Source organism: Dermacentor albipictus, chromosome 7 (genome assembly GCF_038994185.2).
Source record: "Dermacentor albipictus isolate Rhodes 1998 colony chromosome 7, USDA_Dalb.pri_finalv2, whole genome shotgun sequence".
Classification (NCBI taxonomy): domain Eukaryota; kingdom Metazoa; phylum Arthropoda; class Arachnida; order Ixodida; family Ixodidae; genus Dermacentor; species Dermacentor albipictus.
Window position 1 is genome coordinate 87498767 of NC_091827.1, and position 18105 is coordinate 87516871.

The 18105-nt window shown below is 46.4% G+C and overlaps 1 protein-coding gene across 1 annotated transcript; it reads left to right on the forward strand.

The window, feature by feature from the left end:
- Positions 1–12538: 12538 nt before the first annotated feature.
- On the forward strand, positions 12539–17024 carry LOC135899683 (uncharacterized). Its single transcript, XM_065429006.1, has 3 exons — positions 12539–12694; positions 13583–13672; positions 15120–17024. The coding sequence occupies exons 1-3, from the start codon at positions 12688–12690 to the stop codon at positions 15692–15694; spliced, it is 672 nt and encodes a 223-aa protein (XP_065285078.1). The 5' UTR covers positions 12539–12687; the 3' UTR covers positions 15695–17024.
- The last annotated feature ends 1081 nt before the right edge of the window (positions 17025–18105 follow it).

Below are 18105 nucleotides of genomic sequence, written 5' to 3' on the forward strand. Positions count from 1 at the left end.
GGTTACGGATTGAAGCAGAAAACACAAAAACAGTTCGCGACACATTGGAAGATGAGGAGAGTGTCTATAGCCCAATTGTGTCATATTTGGCTCCTCCCTTAAATGGGTGTCAGAGAGGTGGATCTCCCAGCGATGTCAAATACAATAGACGCGCACAACGCATGACAGCCGAAAAAAACCTTGAACATTTATTAAAACCATGCGGCGTGTGATGGCCGCGTAATATTTTATTATATTTCCCTGTTTTCATGTTTTTTTTTCTGCTTGTTTCTCTGCGTATTCTTGCAATGTTATTTTTCCCGTAGTTCTCGTTATTTAACCGGCGAGTCCACATTTTCAGCTACGACAGTCACACGAGTATTCTGCCATCCAGCGTTGCCAACTCCCGCTAAGCTCATTGCGACACGTGCAGCAATGGTATGCCGTTGATGACGTCGCACGTGGTGGTGGGGATACAGAACGACACCTTGTAGGAATGGCACTTTGCAGATCCAGTAATTTAGGGCATCCGCGATATGTCTCTGTACGAAGTTACGTGAGGGAACTTCCCAAGTGCCCCTAAATCTAGCTTCACCTATTAGGAAGCTGACTATGCCAGGAATATTCTGGCCCATTTTATCAACATGGGAGCGCTGAAATTTGTTTAGCAAGTTTCGTGAAATGTTAGCATTTGTTTGCGGCATTTACGCCACGACCGCCAGCTACATTATTCAATAGCTTAAGAGTACATAACATTGTGCCGTAGAAATCCAGTACGTTATTTTTCTTGTTCTACATCTGCCTTTCGGTGTTTATGCTTTCGGATTTATTTTTTTGTGCCAAATATATTTGGAAACAAAGAAAGTAGTTTTTCGATCATGGGAATATTTTCTCTGAAGACTGGAACTTCTTGTGGGATAAAGAGATTTTTCTGGTTCACCTAATTTCAATTGTATGATGAGTGATTAACAATTAAACAATTCTTACTCATTCTATTCCCCAGTCTTCTGGAATCGCCTAACGTCTGAACGTTGCCATAGCGGATATAAATATGTTCATTCATGTATACATACCACGACCCTAGAAATATTTATCGCAGAAGTATGGCAATATAAACATGCTAAATGAGTTTCTTTTATTTTCTATATACCGTCATGAAGACCGGTCCACCAGTCGAAACTGTTCAAATTAAGCATTTATTTTGTTTATATTGTAGCATCACTCAAGTTCCATATATATATATAGTGTTACGTAGGAAGACACCGACGAAAAGCTATTTACAAGTATATTTACAAGGCAATACGCCGCAGTTGACCAAGAGGCAACAGCCCGCGCTAGCTTCCAATCGTCGTCTTCGTCTTCTTCCTGCTCGGCTCTTCGTCATTCGTCATTTGCCGCCGGGGCTAGTGCTACTACCCCGTAGCACTACCCCCGGCGGCAAAAGCGCCGTCCCGGAGCGACTAAAGGCTAGACTCTGAAGCAGTGTAGTAGCTCTTGAGCCTACTGACGTGCACGACATCACTAGACGCCAGAGTAGATGACGAGGTTGAGCTCACAGGAGCAATTTCATAAGTCACAGGCGTCACCTGGCGCAGTACGCGGTAGGGCCCTGTGTATCGCGAAAGGAGCTTTTCGGAAAGTCCAACGTGACGACAGGGCGACCACAGGAGCACGAGTGCACCAGGCGAAAACTGTACGTCACGGTGGCGGGCGTTGTACTGACGCTGCTGCGTGGTTTGCGAGTCCGTCAGTCGAGCACGGGCAAACTGGTGAGCATGATCGGCGAGGGCGATGGCGTCGCGCGCATACTCGGTTGCTGAGGTCGCAGCAGGAGGAAGTACCGTGTCAAGGGGCAAGGTCGGTTCGCGACCGTAGAGTAGATAAAATGGAGAAAATCCGGCGGTGTCGTGCCGGGAAGAATTGTCAGCAAAGGTGACGTAAGGAAGGGCAACGTCCCAGTCGCGGTGGTCCTTCGAAACGTACTTGGAAAGCATGTCGGTAAGAGTACGGTTTAAGCGCTCTGTCAAGCCATTGGTTTGAGGATGGTATGAGGTAGTCAGCTTGTGTTGAATAGAGCAGGAACGCACAATGTCGGCGATAACTTTCGAGAGGAAGTTACGACCACGGTCAGTAAGCAGCTGTCGCGGGGCGCCATGCACTAAGATAATGTCACGCAAGAGAAAGTCAGCGACGTCAGTGGCGCAACTGGTAGGTAGAGCCCGCCTGATAGCGTATCGGGTGGCGTAATCAGTTGCGACGGCTACCCATTTGTTCTCAGAGGATGACGTGGGAAAGGGACCGAGGAGGTCTAATCCAACACGAAAAAACGGTTCCACAGGGACGGTGATCGGCTGGAGATGACCGGAAGGTAGCACCTGAGGCGTTTTCCGACGCTGGCAGGGATCACAGGCAGCAACATAGCGTCGGACGGAGCGAGCAAGACCAGGCCAATAGAAGCGGCGGCGGACGCGGTCGTACGTGCGGGTTACGCCAAGATGTCCTGCAGTGGGTGAGTCATGCATATGAAAGAGCACAGTCTGTCGTAGATGTTTTGGCACGACAAGAAGAAGATCAGGGCCATCAGGGAGGAAGCTCCTTCGGTACAGAATGCCGCCCTGGAGGACATATCGGCGAACGGATGCGTGGGTAGGTGTAGAACGCAGACGCTCGATGAGTACTCGCAGTGATAGGTCTCGGTACTGCTCATCGGCGACGTTAGCGAAGGCAGACACAGAGAAAATGCCGTCGGCGGTACTACTGTCGGCGTCGTCAGGCTCGTCTACCGGGTAGCGAGACAGGCAGTCAGCGTCCTTGTGAAGTCGGCCAGATTTGTAGGTGACAGAGAACGAATATTCTTGGAGGCGTAAGGCCCAGCGACCAAGTCTTCCTGAAGGGTCTTTCAATGAGCATAACCAACAAAGCGCGTGATGGTCTGTGATAACGGAAAAGGGTCGGCCATATAAGTATGGGCGGAACTTCGCAACCGCCCAAACTAGGGCCAGACACTCACGCTCAGTGATGGAATAGTTGCGCTCCGCGGGCGAGAGGAGCCTGCTGGCGTAAGCGATAACACGGTTGTGGCCACGCTGGCGTTGTGCCAGTACTGCGCCAATTCCGTGACCGCTGGCATCAGTACGGACTTCGGTAGGCGCAGAAGGATCGAAATGGGCCAGAACGGGAGGCGTTGTGAGAAGATCGATGAGAAGCGAGAATGCAGAGGCCTCGTTATCGCTCCACTGGAAAGGGGCGTCTTTTTTCAAAAGCTCGGTTAGTGGTCGTGCTATGGCCGCGAAATTTTTGACGAAACGGCGGAAGTACGAGCAAAGGCCGATGAAGCTGCGCACATCCTTGACACACTTCGGAACAGGGAAGTGCGTAACAGCATGGATCTTGCATGGGTCCGGTTGCACTCCGTTCGCGTCAACGAGATGTCCAAGGACGGTAATCTGGCGACGGCCGAATTGGCACTTCGATGCGTTGACTTGCAGACCGGCTCGCCGAAAAACGTCCAGGACTGCTGAGAGGCGCTCGAGGTGCGTAGCGAATGTTGGGGAGAATACTATAACGTCGTCCAAGTAGCACAGGCACGTGTACCATTTGAAACCGTGAAGAAGGGAGTCCATCATGCGTTCAAAAGTGGCAGGAGCGTTACATAGGCCGAACGGCATCACCTTGAATTGATAAAGACCGTCGGGTGTTACAAAGGCAGTCTTCTCGCGATCGAGGTCGTCCACAGCAATCTGCCAATAGCCGGAGCGAAGGTCAATAGAGGAGAAATAGCGAGCACCATGGAGGCAGTCAAGGGCGTCATCAATCCGAGGTAGGGGATACACGTCCTTTTTGGTAACCCTGTTAAGGTGCCGATAATCCACGCAAAAGCGCCATGAGCCATCCTTCTTTTTTACCAGCACAACCGGTGACGCCCATGAATTACATGACGGTTCAATAATGTTCTTGGCAAGCATTTTGCGAACTTCGGTGTGAATCACTTGACGCTCAGCCGGTGATACTCGATACGGGCGGCGATGAATAGGAGGGGCATCTCCGGTATTAATGCGATGTTTAACAGCTGTTGTTTGGGCCAAAGAACGATCGTTAAGGTCAAAAATATCTTGGTAGGAAATCAGAACGCGGTAGAGCGCACGAGCGTGCTCGGACGGCATGTCGGGTGCAATCATTTTCTGTAAGTTGGCGATGGTACAAGTTGCCGACTGCGATGGTAGAGGAGGATCGGTTGAATTGTCGTCGACTGAAATCGATGCTACAGAGTGATCCTCGAATGAGCAAAGTTGGGCCAGAGACATCCCGCGTGGCAGCACTTGGGTCGTCAAGGCAAAATTGACCACTAGCAGGCAGAAGCAATTCGCCGTAATAGATAAAATAGTATGAGGTAGTGTGATCCCGTGTGTAAGGAGGACGCCTTGCATAGGAGCCGCGATGTAGTGACCGTCGGGCACTGGCGGGGATGACACGAAGTCAACGTAAGTCAGTGCCAAAGGTGGCAAGCGAACGAAGTCGACGGAACTGAGGCGAGGAAGGTGTTGTTCAGCGGGATCCAGAACAGGCAGGTCGAGGCAGAGAGTACTGGCGGAGCAATCGATGTGAGCAGAATGTGCGGAGAGGAAGTCGAGGCCGAGGATGATGTCGTGGGGACAGTGAGCGATGACTGTGAATAGCACGGTAGTGGAGCGATCGGCGAAGGAGACGCGGGCGGCACACATACCAATTACGGGGGCTGTTCCGCCATCGGCGACACGGACAACAGGCGTCGAGGCGGGCGTGATTATTTTCCTCAGCCGGTTACGAAGATCCGCGCTCATTACCGACAAATGCGCCCCAGTGTCTATGAGAGCTGATACAGGAACACCGTCGACTTGCACGTCAAGAAGGTTCAGATTAGTGGGCAACGTCAGGAGAGGATTTGGCGGCGTAGGGAGCAATGCAGCGTCACCTCGAGGCGCTGCATCGTCTAGTTTTCCGGCTGGGAGCGGCGTCCGAAGGGAGTTGGCGAATAGGAACGACGGGGCTGGGGAGAGCGAGATTGTCGTCGTTGGGGCGAAGGCGAACGAGAATAGGGGCGGTTCGGCGCAGGAGAATCGGTGGCGGCATTATCTGAGCGGGCAGCATAGGGACGAGAAAGGCCACCTGGGGGGCGAGAGTAGGCAGTATATGTAGACTGGTTCAGGGAACTCCAGCGACTGCGGCAGTGCCGAGAAATGTGCCCAATTCGAAGGCAGTGAAAACAAATTGGCTTGTCGTCTGCAGTGCGCCATTCAGAGGGGTTGCGGAAACGTGGTTGGTAAGAAGGTGCGGGACGGGGTGGAATCGAAGATGCCGGGTGGGGATCAGGGCGATGGGCCGAGCAGATGGTGCGAATACCCATGTTGGCGAACTCCTGACGGACAACTGCCTGGATAAGGGAAACAGTGACTGCAGGTGCATTGGAGGGGCTGGAGTCGAACGCAGCCGGATAGGCGGCCTCGATCTCACGCCGGACAATCCTGGTAACATCGCCAGTGTTGTTGGGACGACGAGCGTCGGCACAGGAAGATGTCGCTGGGGTGTTGGGCAGACGGGCAAACTGTTGGTCGATACGTCGGCTTTTAGCGAATTCCAGGCGGCGGCACTCCTTTATAACTGCATCCACCGTCGCGACGTTGTTAAATACGAGCAAGTTGAAGGCGTCATCGGCAATGCCTTTGAGGATGTGGGAGACCTTGTCGGACTCAGTCATGTGTGCGTCGACTTTGCGGCAAAGAGCCAAGACGTCCTGAATGTACGTGACGTAGGGCTCCGTTGACGTCTGTACACGACCGGAAAGCGCCTTCTGCGCGGCAAGTTGGTGACCGTAGGGGTTGCCGAACAAGTCTCGAAGCTTTTGCTCAAGCGAATCCCAACTGGTCAGCTCATCTTCGTGCGTTCGATACCAAACTCGAGGTGTGCCACCGAGGTAAAAGACGACGTTGGCGAGCATGATAGTTGGGTCCCACCGGTTATTGCGGCTGACGTGTTCGTAAAGGCTGATCCAGTCCTCGACGTCTTCCCCATCTTTTGCCGAGAATACGCCAGGATCACGGGGAACGGAGAGGGTGATGTAGGTCGTCGAAGCGGCAGCAGGTGTCGGAGCCGGCGGAGTCGGGTTGGCGTCGCCGGGAGCCATGAAGGTAGGCTCGACGTACCGTCCACTGGGAAGCTCCGTGACGAGGTACAGGGAACGTCCACCTCCACCAAATATGTTACGTAGGAAGACACCGAAGAAAAGCTATTTACAAGTATATTTACAAGGCAATACGCCGCAGTTGACCAAGAGGCAACAGCCCGCGCTAGCTTCCAATCGTCGTCTTCGTCTTCTTCTTCTCGGCTCTTCGTCATTGGGAATACTACCCCGTAGCACTATATATAAATATATATATATATATATATATATATATATATATATATATACAGCGTGTCCCAGCTAACTTGGGCCAAGATTTTAATGATACCCAACAGCTCTAGAGAAATCGCACCGATTGCATAGAAGCCGTAGTCTTGTGACATTAGCGCCAGCCTTTTTTTCATCATGAGGTATTACTTAGTTAATTACTTTAAATTAGTGAACGTCTTCATTATTGCTTGAATAGCAAACATAACAATTACAAAGTTGTAGGGCACCCTAAATAAACTCCGAATCAAGCATTTATAGCGTGCTGAAGTGGTCCTGGTTGTTTTTTCCAAGAAAAGAAAGCAAAAGCTCGTGAAATACGATATAGATGCGCACTCACACGTCACTACTCAAGTGCCTACAAGCAACCATCGAAAGATATACGGCTGAATTCTCTTATCGCCACATCGTACAAGGGTCCTCAACGCTTATCAATGCGTCAGCCGCGACCACCACATAGCATGAAGTGCTGTATCGAGCTGTCGCCTCTAGTGAAGCAGTGTATCCGTGCCTATTCGCATGGGAGGGCTTGAGTAGCGGCGCGCGAACGCGTATTTATTTGGTATTTTGGATGTTTCGCATGCTTTTGTTTTTTCTCGGAAAAACCAACGAGGCAGAGCTGAGCCCTAACCAAATGTTTGATTCGGAGGTTATTTGAGGTGCCCAACAACTTTGTAATTGATATGTTTGCGATTCAAGCATTAATTAAACAGTTCAATAATTAAAAGTAAGTATTTAAATAATACTTCGTGATGAAAAAATACTGGCCGAGCGTACATACGACTACGGCTACTATGCAGTCGATGCGATTTCTCTAGAGCTTTTTGGTATTTTTAAATCTTGGTCCAAGTTAGCTGGCACACCCTGTATATTTCTGCATGTGCATATTTCTGCATGTGTGTGTGTGTGCGTGTGTGTGTGTGCGTGTGTGTGTGTGTGTGCGTGCGTGTGTGTGTGTGCGTGTGCGTGCGTGTGTGTGTGTGCGTGTGCGCGTGTGTGTGTGCGTGTGTGCGTGCGTGTGTGTGTGCGTGTGCGTGCATGCGTGTGTGTGTGTGTGTGTGTGTGTGTGCGTGTGTGTGTCTGTGTGTGTGTGTGTGTGTCGCTTAACGATCTGTAACTGGGAAATAATAATAATAATAATATTTGGGGTTTTACGTGCCAAAACCACTTTCTGATTATGAGGCACGCCGTAGTGGAGGACTCCGGAAATTTCGACCACCTGGGTTTCTTTAACGTGCACCTAAATCTAAGTACACGGGTGTTTTCGCATTTCGCCCCCATCGAAATGCGGCCGCCGTGGCCGGGATTCGATCCCGCGACCTCGTGCTCAGCAGCCCAACACCATAGCCACTGAGCAACCACGGCGGGTAACTGGGAAATAAGTACGTAATTTGTCAAGTGAAGATATATAAATGCTATAATAGTGTAACTTAGATGATTGGTAGCTTTAGATTTGATAACAATTAGTGGTCGCGTCAATCAGCAAGCATTCTTTGGCGAGTACCCACCCTGGAGAGAGCCTGTCTGTACCGTAACGCCGTGTAACACACCGTAACACAGCCTTTTCGCCCTTAATTTGACATCACTATACTTCTACACAGAGGGCCCTTTCGAGCCTTTTACGCGATACTGCAAAGGAGTAGACACCATGGTGGATGCGGAACTTGAGTTTATCTGGGTCGTCAATGTAGCATACACTATTGGAGGTCTAGACGAATTCCTGGGAACTGCTCGTCTGTACTACAAAGGAGCGGTAGCCAAGGTACAGTTCCTGTTGAACTCGTCCTCAGGAAATGAAACTTTCACGTTATACCCAGCAGCAGTGTGTCCGACATGGCACGAGACTATCTCAACCACATTCTACAATGATGAGCCATGATGTTACATGGAAGCTGTGGATGTTCTGGTGAGCCAGTTGGTAAGCTCAACGGAAATTTCATACTTAGGTGGATTTCGGAGCGTTCTGTTATCGAGAATGTTTTCGAGGGGCAAATAAATAAAATGGCCCCCTCTTACCTAGGTTTGTAGTGCAATAATCCATAAAGTGGACAAATGTACAGTCCCTATATAACAAAACGTTTTGTTAAAAACTGTACTAGCTGCATTATATAAGTATGATTCATTTATTTCCAGTCATGTGCAAGCAAACATGATCACGGTGCACTTGTACAAATCTAAATTATTAACTCCAACGTTCTCCTTAGGGTCGTGCTTCAATAATCTTCAAAAAAGTAAAAGTTTATTCTCTCGAGCAGATTTCTGTGTGCAATGAGGTTGAATTCAGGCGAGCCTCCTATCTAAGACCTCACACCTATATCTCAATGTGTTATGCAGATCATTCTAAGGCATGGGTCCTCGTGAAAATGCCTACCCGTTCTTTTTTATGTGCTCGCGATTGAAATATTTCCATAAATTCAGAAAATCTTCCGGGGGTTGTAATACAATGGGGTTTCACTACGCCACTTTGATGATATGCTGCTCTTTCAAACTTTCGCATTTAAATGTGAGCCAGTGTTTCGCGAAAGCTCAAGATTTCAGTATGCCGTAACAATTCACATTGTACAGTGTGTCTTGACGGCCAGCACGATTAATCCACCAATAATGGTTAATTTTTGTTCAGTTTGGCAGATGTTGATAGCCATTCCTAGCACAACTCTGATTCATTGATGGCGCTAGAAGCAATGATTTGAAAAGCAAAAGCGTGCACTACACGATAATTCATTTGCTGGTTACTGGGGCTTGCGATGGAAATGATCCATCGTACATGAAATAATAACCGGTAGGCATTGCACAAAAACGAGCCTTACTGAATATTCCAAAGTAAGCAGTCTCTGCTAGAAGCATACAGACTACACTCTCCTCTGAAGAGCTGCTAATAAAATCTAACTTGTAAGAATGTCTTTGAGCATCTTCTTTTGTATGCTTAGTTCCGTAGTCATTATTTTGTTGTTTAGATATATTTCAGTGTTTTCGCTTACCGTATGCCATATAGAAGGGAGCTTCACACATCCTTAAAGCGAATTTGTCTCTTTTCTTCCTGGATCATCCCACACCTTTTTTTATGTCAACAATTGATTAATAAAAAAATCCTGTTTTAGAAGATCCACCGTTCTGCGTTTTTTCTGAGTGATTTATATAGTATATGTGCGCTTAGGCGAAAGCACGTCTTCGCAACTTGCTGCTTGGAAACGACAGTCCCGCCTTAGGCAGCAATCATCAAAATAATTTTTGTTTCAGAATCATATTTGTCATTGCAGGTGCCTTAAACCCAATAAACACCACTAAAATCACACGGGTTCTTCGTCTGAACAATCGTCATGACTCCCATTTATGCCACGACGAGCTCGCTATTCCGTTCTCTTCTCTCTGATCAAGCAATAAGCAATTGTAGGAAAGATTCCCATAGGTCAACTGCCATTCGCTTTTTGGTCACAGTTCATTCCTTCGTCTTACTAACGCTTATCCGCCACAGTGGTTACTCGCTGCCTCAATTACCTTCGCAAAATAGAAAACATGATTTCCACCTGTTTGTTTACGACCACAGTAGAAAGAAGAAAACAGTTCGTGAAACTTTAAATACTAGGTGAGTTCACATTTACACATTGTTCGAGACAGTTTCACAGAGTGTCACTACAACAAATTAATCCAATTTTGCTCCTCCCTTAAATGAGTGCTAGAGAGGTGACTCTCCCATCGATGTCAAATGGAATAGATACGCAAAGTACATACATACGCAAATACAAAATACAAACGCCGAACATTTATTAAAGCCAGGCCGCATGTCATAGGCACCTAATTTTTTTATTGGATAATTTGCTGTTTTGAGTTGTTGTTATTTTTTCTTCTGGTTTGCGTGCGTCTTCTAGCAACGTTATTTTCCTCTTAGTTTTCTTTACTTAACTCTTTGCCTACCATGGGGAAAATATGTATTTTCTGTGGGTAACGTCAGATTTTTTTTTTCTGGAGGTACTACTGCACCCGATATTTTATGTAACACATAAACAAAAGGCAGAACGAATGCACTTTTCATGCATGAAACTTTTATGAACAAGATTAGCGTCAGAAGAAACATATAGATCGTCAAATTCAAGATTGTGGGATAAAATTTAGCAAAGTTTGCAAAGACACGTTTGTATCTGCTGAGAAAAGAACGTAACATTTATGAGATATACAAAATGTGTTGTTATCGAATAGACACTATCTCCGAGAAAATCTAAATTTTTCATTGAGCAGGTGTTCGACTACAAAAATTTAAGTGCAAGCACTACAGTTTGGCGTGGCGGGCTGCGGCCGCTGATGTTACGGGCTGGCTTGCGTCGTCGTTGCTCTCAGGGTCAAAGTCCGACGAAAAAGTAGCATCCTCAGACTCGCTGCTACTCGATCCACGGATAAAATCGCCCGCAAACACCGCGGAATCGCGAGATCTGCGATCTTTCGAAGCGCGCGCGCCGCTCCCGGAGGCGGCCATTTTTGCTTTCCGCTTTGACAGTCGCCAAACTTCGAAATGCGTTCAAAAATTAACGCCTGGAGGGGAAAAAGCGAGTTGCTTTGAAAACAAAATTATAGTTCTCCTCCTTCACGTCCTATGATGCAGAGTGTCCGCGACCGGCGCGGAAGGTCTCGAAAGCAGCGTTTCAAATCATCGATAACGAGCGGCCATTTTTGCTCTCTACTTTGACGAACGCGAAAACTTCTGAGGGCGTTGAAAAATCACCGGCTGGGGGAAAAACGCGAACTACTTAGGAAAGAAAAGTTCTCCTCCTCCAAGTCCAAGAGCTCAGTGTGTCCGTGAGTGGCGCGGAAAGTCTCGAAACCGGCGTTTTAAATCATAGTTAGCGGGCTAACGATGTCCAACGGGCATGGTATGAAAAAAACTTAACCGGCGTGTCTACACTGCCAGCTACGACGCTTACACGAGTATTCTGCCATCCAGTGCTGCCAACTCCCGCCAAGCTCTTTGCGACCAATGCAGCAACGGTATGCCATGGATGACGTCACACGTCGCGGGGGGAATTCAGGATGACACCTTGAAGGAATGGCACCTTGCAGACACAGTCATATATAGGGCGGCCTCGGCACGTCTCTGTACGCAATCATATCAGGGCACTGTACAAGAGCTAGTAAAATTAGCTTTAGAACCGCGAAAATGCCACGAATATTCTGCCGCATTTTTAGCAACATGAGAGCGCTGAATTTTTTTAGCAAGCTCAGAAAAATGTCGACATTTGTTTACGACATTTACGCCGTGTCGGCTAGCATACATTATTCACTAGCCTAAAGATGAGCACCTTTGTACCATGATTTGCAAGGATATATCCTTCGAGCGTCTTCTGGTAATAAATCTAAATAAATAACAAAAAAGGCTGTTTTAGTGAAAACTTGTCAAACAACAGCTGACGTTTCCTACAAATAACAGGCTTCGTATCTAACATACTTAGGGATTATTTAATTATTGCTGCCGACGGTCGATGTTCCCGCCTGTTTTAAAGAATTCATTTTCTTAACGATGCCATTTGAGCTAGAAGTTATTTCGGCCCTGCGATTATGAGTCGTATTCCGGTTCCTCTGTGGAAAAGGAACGGGAAGTTGAGCTGGCAGCCTCGGGAACGCTGCAGAGGCTCACGGTTACCTTACTGCTTTCTACCAAAGAGCGACTACTTTGTCACCTGTACAAACAAACTTCGTCGGCTGTACAAACAAGCCCCGCCAGCAAATGGCGAAGCTACAAGAAGTTTTTACTTAGAGTGACTTTATGCGGTGTAAACTATCTTGTTGGATAAATTAAACTTAACATCTGAAATATTTCGAGATAATTAAATGAATGAATAACAATAGAGTTAAGTGACCTCTTTTTACTAACTACGCAGCTTTGAACACTTTCGGCATCCCCATGCAGGCTCTTTTGCCAGCACTGCGTGACAGCAGCACACGTGCGTCTGGATTTATTACAGTGGTGGCGCAAGCGAAAAATGGAGCCGCATGACCGCAAAGTGAGTGCAGGTTGCTAAGGGTAAGGAGACTCCGTAACTTCCGTTGCCTGCATTTGAAACAAGTTACCTGATTTTTTGCTCGAAGCGTCGTGTTGCGGGATGTTTGCGTCACGTATGTAGCGGCTAGCCGACTTCCAGGATACACGCGCGCTTTCCCTCGGCGTGGCCACGTGGTCATGTTGAGGGCATTAGGAAGCGAGGCCAATTCAAAGCTGTACAAAACTGAACGCGATAGTCTGAGCTGAATACAGGAAGACAAACCTACGTTCGAAGCAAGACCACAACGCGAGCACAATGCAAGGTATGTTTTGCAGCACTGTTTTGGTGTGTCAGTTCCTTAGATCTGGAAGACCAGAAAATAAATGCATAGAGAATAAAGCGCGAGCGTACAGGTTTAACATGCAAAGAAAAAGAATCAAATTTGATTCTTTATTTTTCATTCTCCTTCTTTGTTGTGTCGAGCCTGTACTCATGCGTCTTATATATATTCTGTACGTCTTTCCTGGTCCTCATAGGGAACTGTAATAAACCAGTCGTGAGAGGTAGTGTCCGTGGTGTTGGGTCTGCTGTTGTTTGTGTGTCTGTGTTACTTGCGCTTCGACTGGTTCACCAAGAATAAACAATATTTCGACACTTGCACAGGCTAGTGCTAGAGCAATTCCTTTTGTTACCGTGTTACCGTGACTCCTATGCGTGTTCTCGTGAATGCTGTGCTTGGAACGCGCCATCAAACAGGAACATTATTCTTAGTTGCGCAAGAGCATTGCATTTTGTGGACTACTCAGGAATATTTGTTTTGTTATTACGTACTTACGTTATATTGCGGGGAACTTCAGGTGAAGCTTAGAAATGTTGTCACTATATTGTTCTTTTTTCTGTATCCTTCATTCGAAACTATTACTTTGTTCTCCATATATCCATTGGTTAAGAGCAGTATTGATTGGAGCATTCACTGGCGCCGTCAACAGGCACCAGCGTTTACTTCAACGCAGAAAATAAGAACTATTATCTAACGTATCTGATGAGCCTGCACAAATTGCCGCATTATGGCATGAGTCACTAAAATGCGGAACGCTGGACAGGATACACGAAGACAAATTGATGTTATAAGTTACAGCCATTCTAAATTCAACTGAAATTGTTTCATTGTTACTCATACGCAATTTTTTTCTTAAATCTTTCCTTTCAGGGGCCAGACAGACTGCAACGGCTGTTGTCGCTGCTTTCTTTATGGCTCTGGTGGTTTCCTCCTTCGCTTCTCCTTATGACGAATGTCCAGGTAATCAATATCTTGCGCCAGATAGCGCGATTCACTGATTACCTGCGAATTTGAATTCACGTAAGAAACAACTATCTGCGCAAGAAATGGCTATATAGGCGCCTAAAGGCAAATACAAAATTTGGCTTAGAAAACTGAAACAAACTGACGAAGTAACTCAAGATTACTCTGACTGTGTAGATAATCTTTACTGAAAAAGGATAGAACATGTAGCGTTGTATTCAAACGTTCCAAAGACAATCAGTTACATAATCAATAACCGCAAAGTAAGTACTCGAGACTAATGGTTCACATAAGTTAAAATTTTTTTCTTTTCATGACATTACAATAATAAGTAAGCCTACACACACACCCCTGCTTCTGTTGTTGAACACATCTTCAGGCGTTCCTCAGATAGCTGTCGTAATGCGTCAACACGAAAGCCATGGCTATGGACGAGCGCCTGCATAAGATGTTCACGTAGACGTTGTTACTGAATTTTAAAAGGAAAACTGCAGCGTGAAATATTTAATTTTGTAGTTTCGAGACGCGGAAGTAGTAAAAAGAGGAGTTATCGAATTATTTATGTGACGGCCCTTCTTTAAAGCAAAGCCTTTCAGAAAGCAGCGATACAGGGTTGATGGTGGTTCCAGCAGCTGTTAATTGGATATATCAATTAGTCACAATACCTTCTAGTGTATCATAGAGCTGCACCAATTTTAGTGCATAAATTGCTGCAGAGTAGCTGTAGTAAAAAATATGAAACATGGGAAACAAACTGCTATATCAAGTCACGTATTGTGCAAACGAACGTTGCTTTCAAGTGATTATATCCTACTCTTTCTGTAAATCTCCTATTGAAGCTTCTTTCGTAATATTGCTTAGCATCCTAAACTTTACGCAAAAAGCAAATTTTCTTTTCCCTATAAATGTCTCTTCAAAGGCAAAGCTCTAGAGGTGGTTTCTAGCGCGTCATCATAATAAATACCAGCCCGTCTATGTATTTTGCCGCGTAAAGGCCTCCAACAGTGATCTCTAATTACCATTCTCTTGTTCGGGCTGACCCCTCCTTGTGTGGGCGGACCCCTCCTTGCGCCTGCAAATCTTCATATTTTCCCGTACAACGTATAGTTTTCGGGAGTAACCGACTGCACTTCCTGACTGCCAAATACCTAACCTGCGCATTACATGGCCTGCCAAACTCCACGTCTCCTACTTAATTTCAACTGGAACATCAATTACACCCCCATTTGCTCTCCAATCCACGCCGTTGTTTTCATGTCCAATAACGTCACGCGTTTCGCACCTGTAGCTAGGCGACTGTTAGGCACTTCGCCCATCCAGTAGTTGACGTGTGGAGTAGCAGAATAGCAGCTGGTTTCTACACACAAACTAGAATAAGGCCACAGTTTATATACTTCTACAAAAAGAAATGAACAACTTGCCTTGTTATCACTTTTATTTTCAGATCTCCAGCTCGTACCCGATGCTGCGATCAAAAACGCCATCCTTGCATTGACAAAGAGTGAATATTCCACCGATGTCTCTGTAATTGAGAAGTGGAGCTCGGGCCCTCTCGTCGTGAACCTGACATCGTGGCACTCCAACATTGAGAACGCTTTACAACCTTTCACGCCATCCTGTGAAGGAGGAGACGCCATGGTTGATGCGGAATTTGAGATCAGCTGGGTCGCGAGCGCACAGTACGCTGTCGGCAACGAGGAAGAGGATGTACTGGGCGCCGTTGACGTGGTTTTCAGGCAAGCGGTGGCGAAGGTGCGCTTCCAGTTGAGCATGCTTTCTGCGAACGAAACATTCACTCTGCACCCGCTGGCTGTGCGCGCCACGTGGCCTGGAATCGTCTCGGCGAGCGTCTACAGCGTCGCTAACGGATATTACGCGGGACCTGTGGACGTTCTCGCCAGCCTGCTGGCTAAAGTGTACGCGTTGGAGATACTGAGCTGGAGTTCGGCGCGTTCCGTCATGACAAAGTTATTCGTGGATAAAGCAAATGAACTGGGCCCTTTTTATGTAGTGTTTTAACAGGTTGCGTTTCATCATACATACCCTTCAGGTGACAAAAGCTTCTCAGCGTACAAAACTGTAGTTGCATCCCATCTCTTGCAAACTATAAGAAGCATGAGAAGCACACAGCTACAGAGCGGATGAAGAATGTTTAATTATTCGGTTGATTTTGTTGGGTTACCCGAATGGGAACTCCATTCGAGAACTATTGCATTAACGTCCGATACAAGAACTTGGACTATTTTGTTTCAAGCACACATGGAAGCCCTTGTCCTGAAAGTTTAAAAAATTGTGCTTTGTGTAAAACGTTTCGAAAAGCACTAAACGAAATTAGTCTGCAATATAACCCGCTTGGGCATATGGCGGCGTAGTTCCTATGGCGTTGCGCTGCTAAGGCCGAGGGCGCGGGATCAAAGCCGAGCCGTGGTGGTCCCATTCCAATGGAGGCAGAATGCAAGAACATCTGTGTACTGAGCATTGGACGCCAGCTAAATAATCGCACGTGGTCAAATTTTTTACCCAGAGCCCCCACTACACCGTGCCTATTAAGGAGATCGTGGGTTCGGCGCATATAAAACGCTAAAATGTAAGTATTCTTTACTGAAGCCACTACAAGACGGCACACTGACATCGAGCGCGAACATTCAGCCGTGCACCTTCCAACTTGATTTCATAAAATACTTTACACATGTTTATAAGACTTGCAAGGTCCAATCAGTAGTGTCTGGAGACGCATGAAACAAGTTACAAAGCATATTTTCGTCGTTGCTCTTGCTTTTAATGCGCTATATTGGGGTGCCCACTTGTATATATAGCGCCATATAGGGATGTTTCTGTATTTGTACATTTGAATTAGAAGTAACTCAATTTTTCCTGTGCTTTCCCTGGCTTCATTATCTCTGTTTTGCATGGGCAAAAACTGAAAAAAACATTGAGCGCCCCCTTGGTTTCCCGTATTCTTCTGGAACAACTTATGACATTTAAAGAAAAAAATATTTCACACATAGTTTTGGTATATATTTGCTGCATTACCTAAGGGCAGCTTTTTTTGCCCAAATCCTTACGTTCCTAACGTTGCATGGATAACTGTTAGTAGAAATCACACCATTGCTATATTTAGGGTGCCGTTTTAACCCTTCTGAAAAAACATATAAAGATCCGCTCGTCGAAGCAAATTTCTGTTCTACCAACGAAGTTAAATTGCCAAGAATATCCTGCAGTAGTCCTTGCAAGTATATCTGAATACATTAAGCTGGTCACCTCGCAGCGTACGTTTTCGTGCTAACGTGTGGCTTTTAGTGCATGTGTTGATGATTGCAACGTTTCAATAAAATGTGAAAACATTCTACAGGCTGTCAAATAATGGGTGTTATTGTGACCATCCTGGTGACATACCGTCCTTTCAAAACTAGCATGTAGAAGTACGTGTGTGTTCAAGCGAAAGTCCAAGACTGCAGTTCAGATTGACAAAAATGTTCTCTAGGAAATGTAAATTCAGTCAACTCAAGCACCAAAAATTATTACTTTTATGGTCTGCTTCATTGAATCATTATCGAATAGTACTCTGAGTACAGGCCTTGGTTCTTGAGGCTGCCATGTAAAAGCATTATTCAGGGACGCAAAATTATGAACGACGGGAAAATTTCTTTACTAGCAACTGAAGCTTGAGAAGGAAATCCTCCACACTTAGTTGACGAAAATGAGCCATTACTAGATACCCCTGATTCAGTAATCTGCACCATCGTCTGATAACTATTCTTGCACCGGGATCTGTGCACCAAGCAGGTACAGATGCTGTCCCACTTGTGGGAACTGGCTAAATGCCGGCTCCGAACTGCTTCCGCAACGCCTAAAGTTGGCGCTGCTAGTTTCGAGCTATTTCGAACCAAGCGCCCAAACTCCACCACACATATCAAATTCTGCAATGGCCGTATATTCAAACAACCACCGCACGGCGAATCCTACAATATGCAGAATTTGACCATACCCAGAACACGACCCTTCAAGAGCACCCAGGGGAGGCATGCAGATACCAGGGTTGCTATATGGTTGATTTACTTTCAGCCAAACTGGCTGCTTGTTGAGGCTCCTGCCTCAACAAGCAGCCAGCCTCAACAGCAGCCAGCCTGTTGAGGCTGGCTGCTGTTGAGCAGGTTATTTTGCTACTTTTTCAACTTGTTTTTATAAAGAATGCCAATAAGTAAATTCAGTTATTATGCTCAAAATGGCGCTTCACCGTACCAAGGCATGGAGCATGCAACGGCCATCATCATCATGTATGAGGGTGTATTTCACTGAAGGGGAAGACTAAATCTCCAGCATTTGGAATTCGTTAGCCTTTCGGGAACTATTACAACATAAAGGCTGCTGTTTGTCGCCCAGTCCTGAAAGGCGGGCTTGACTGTCTACGTAATAAGTTTTAAATACCT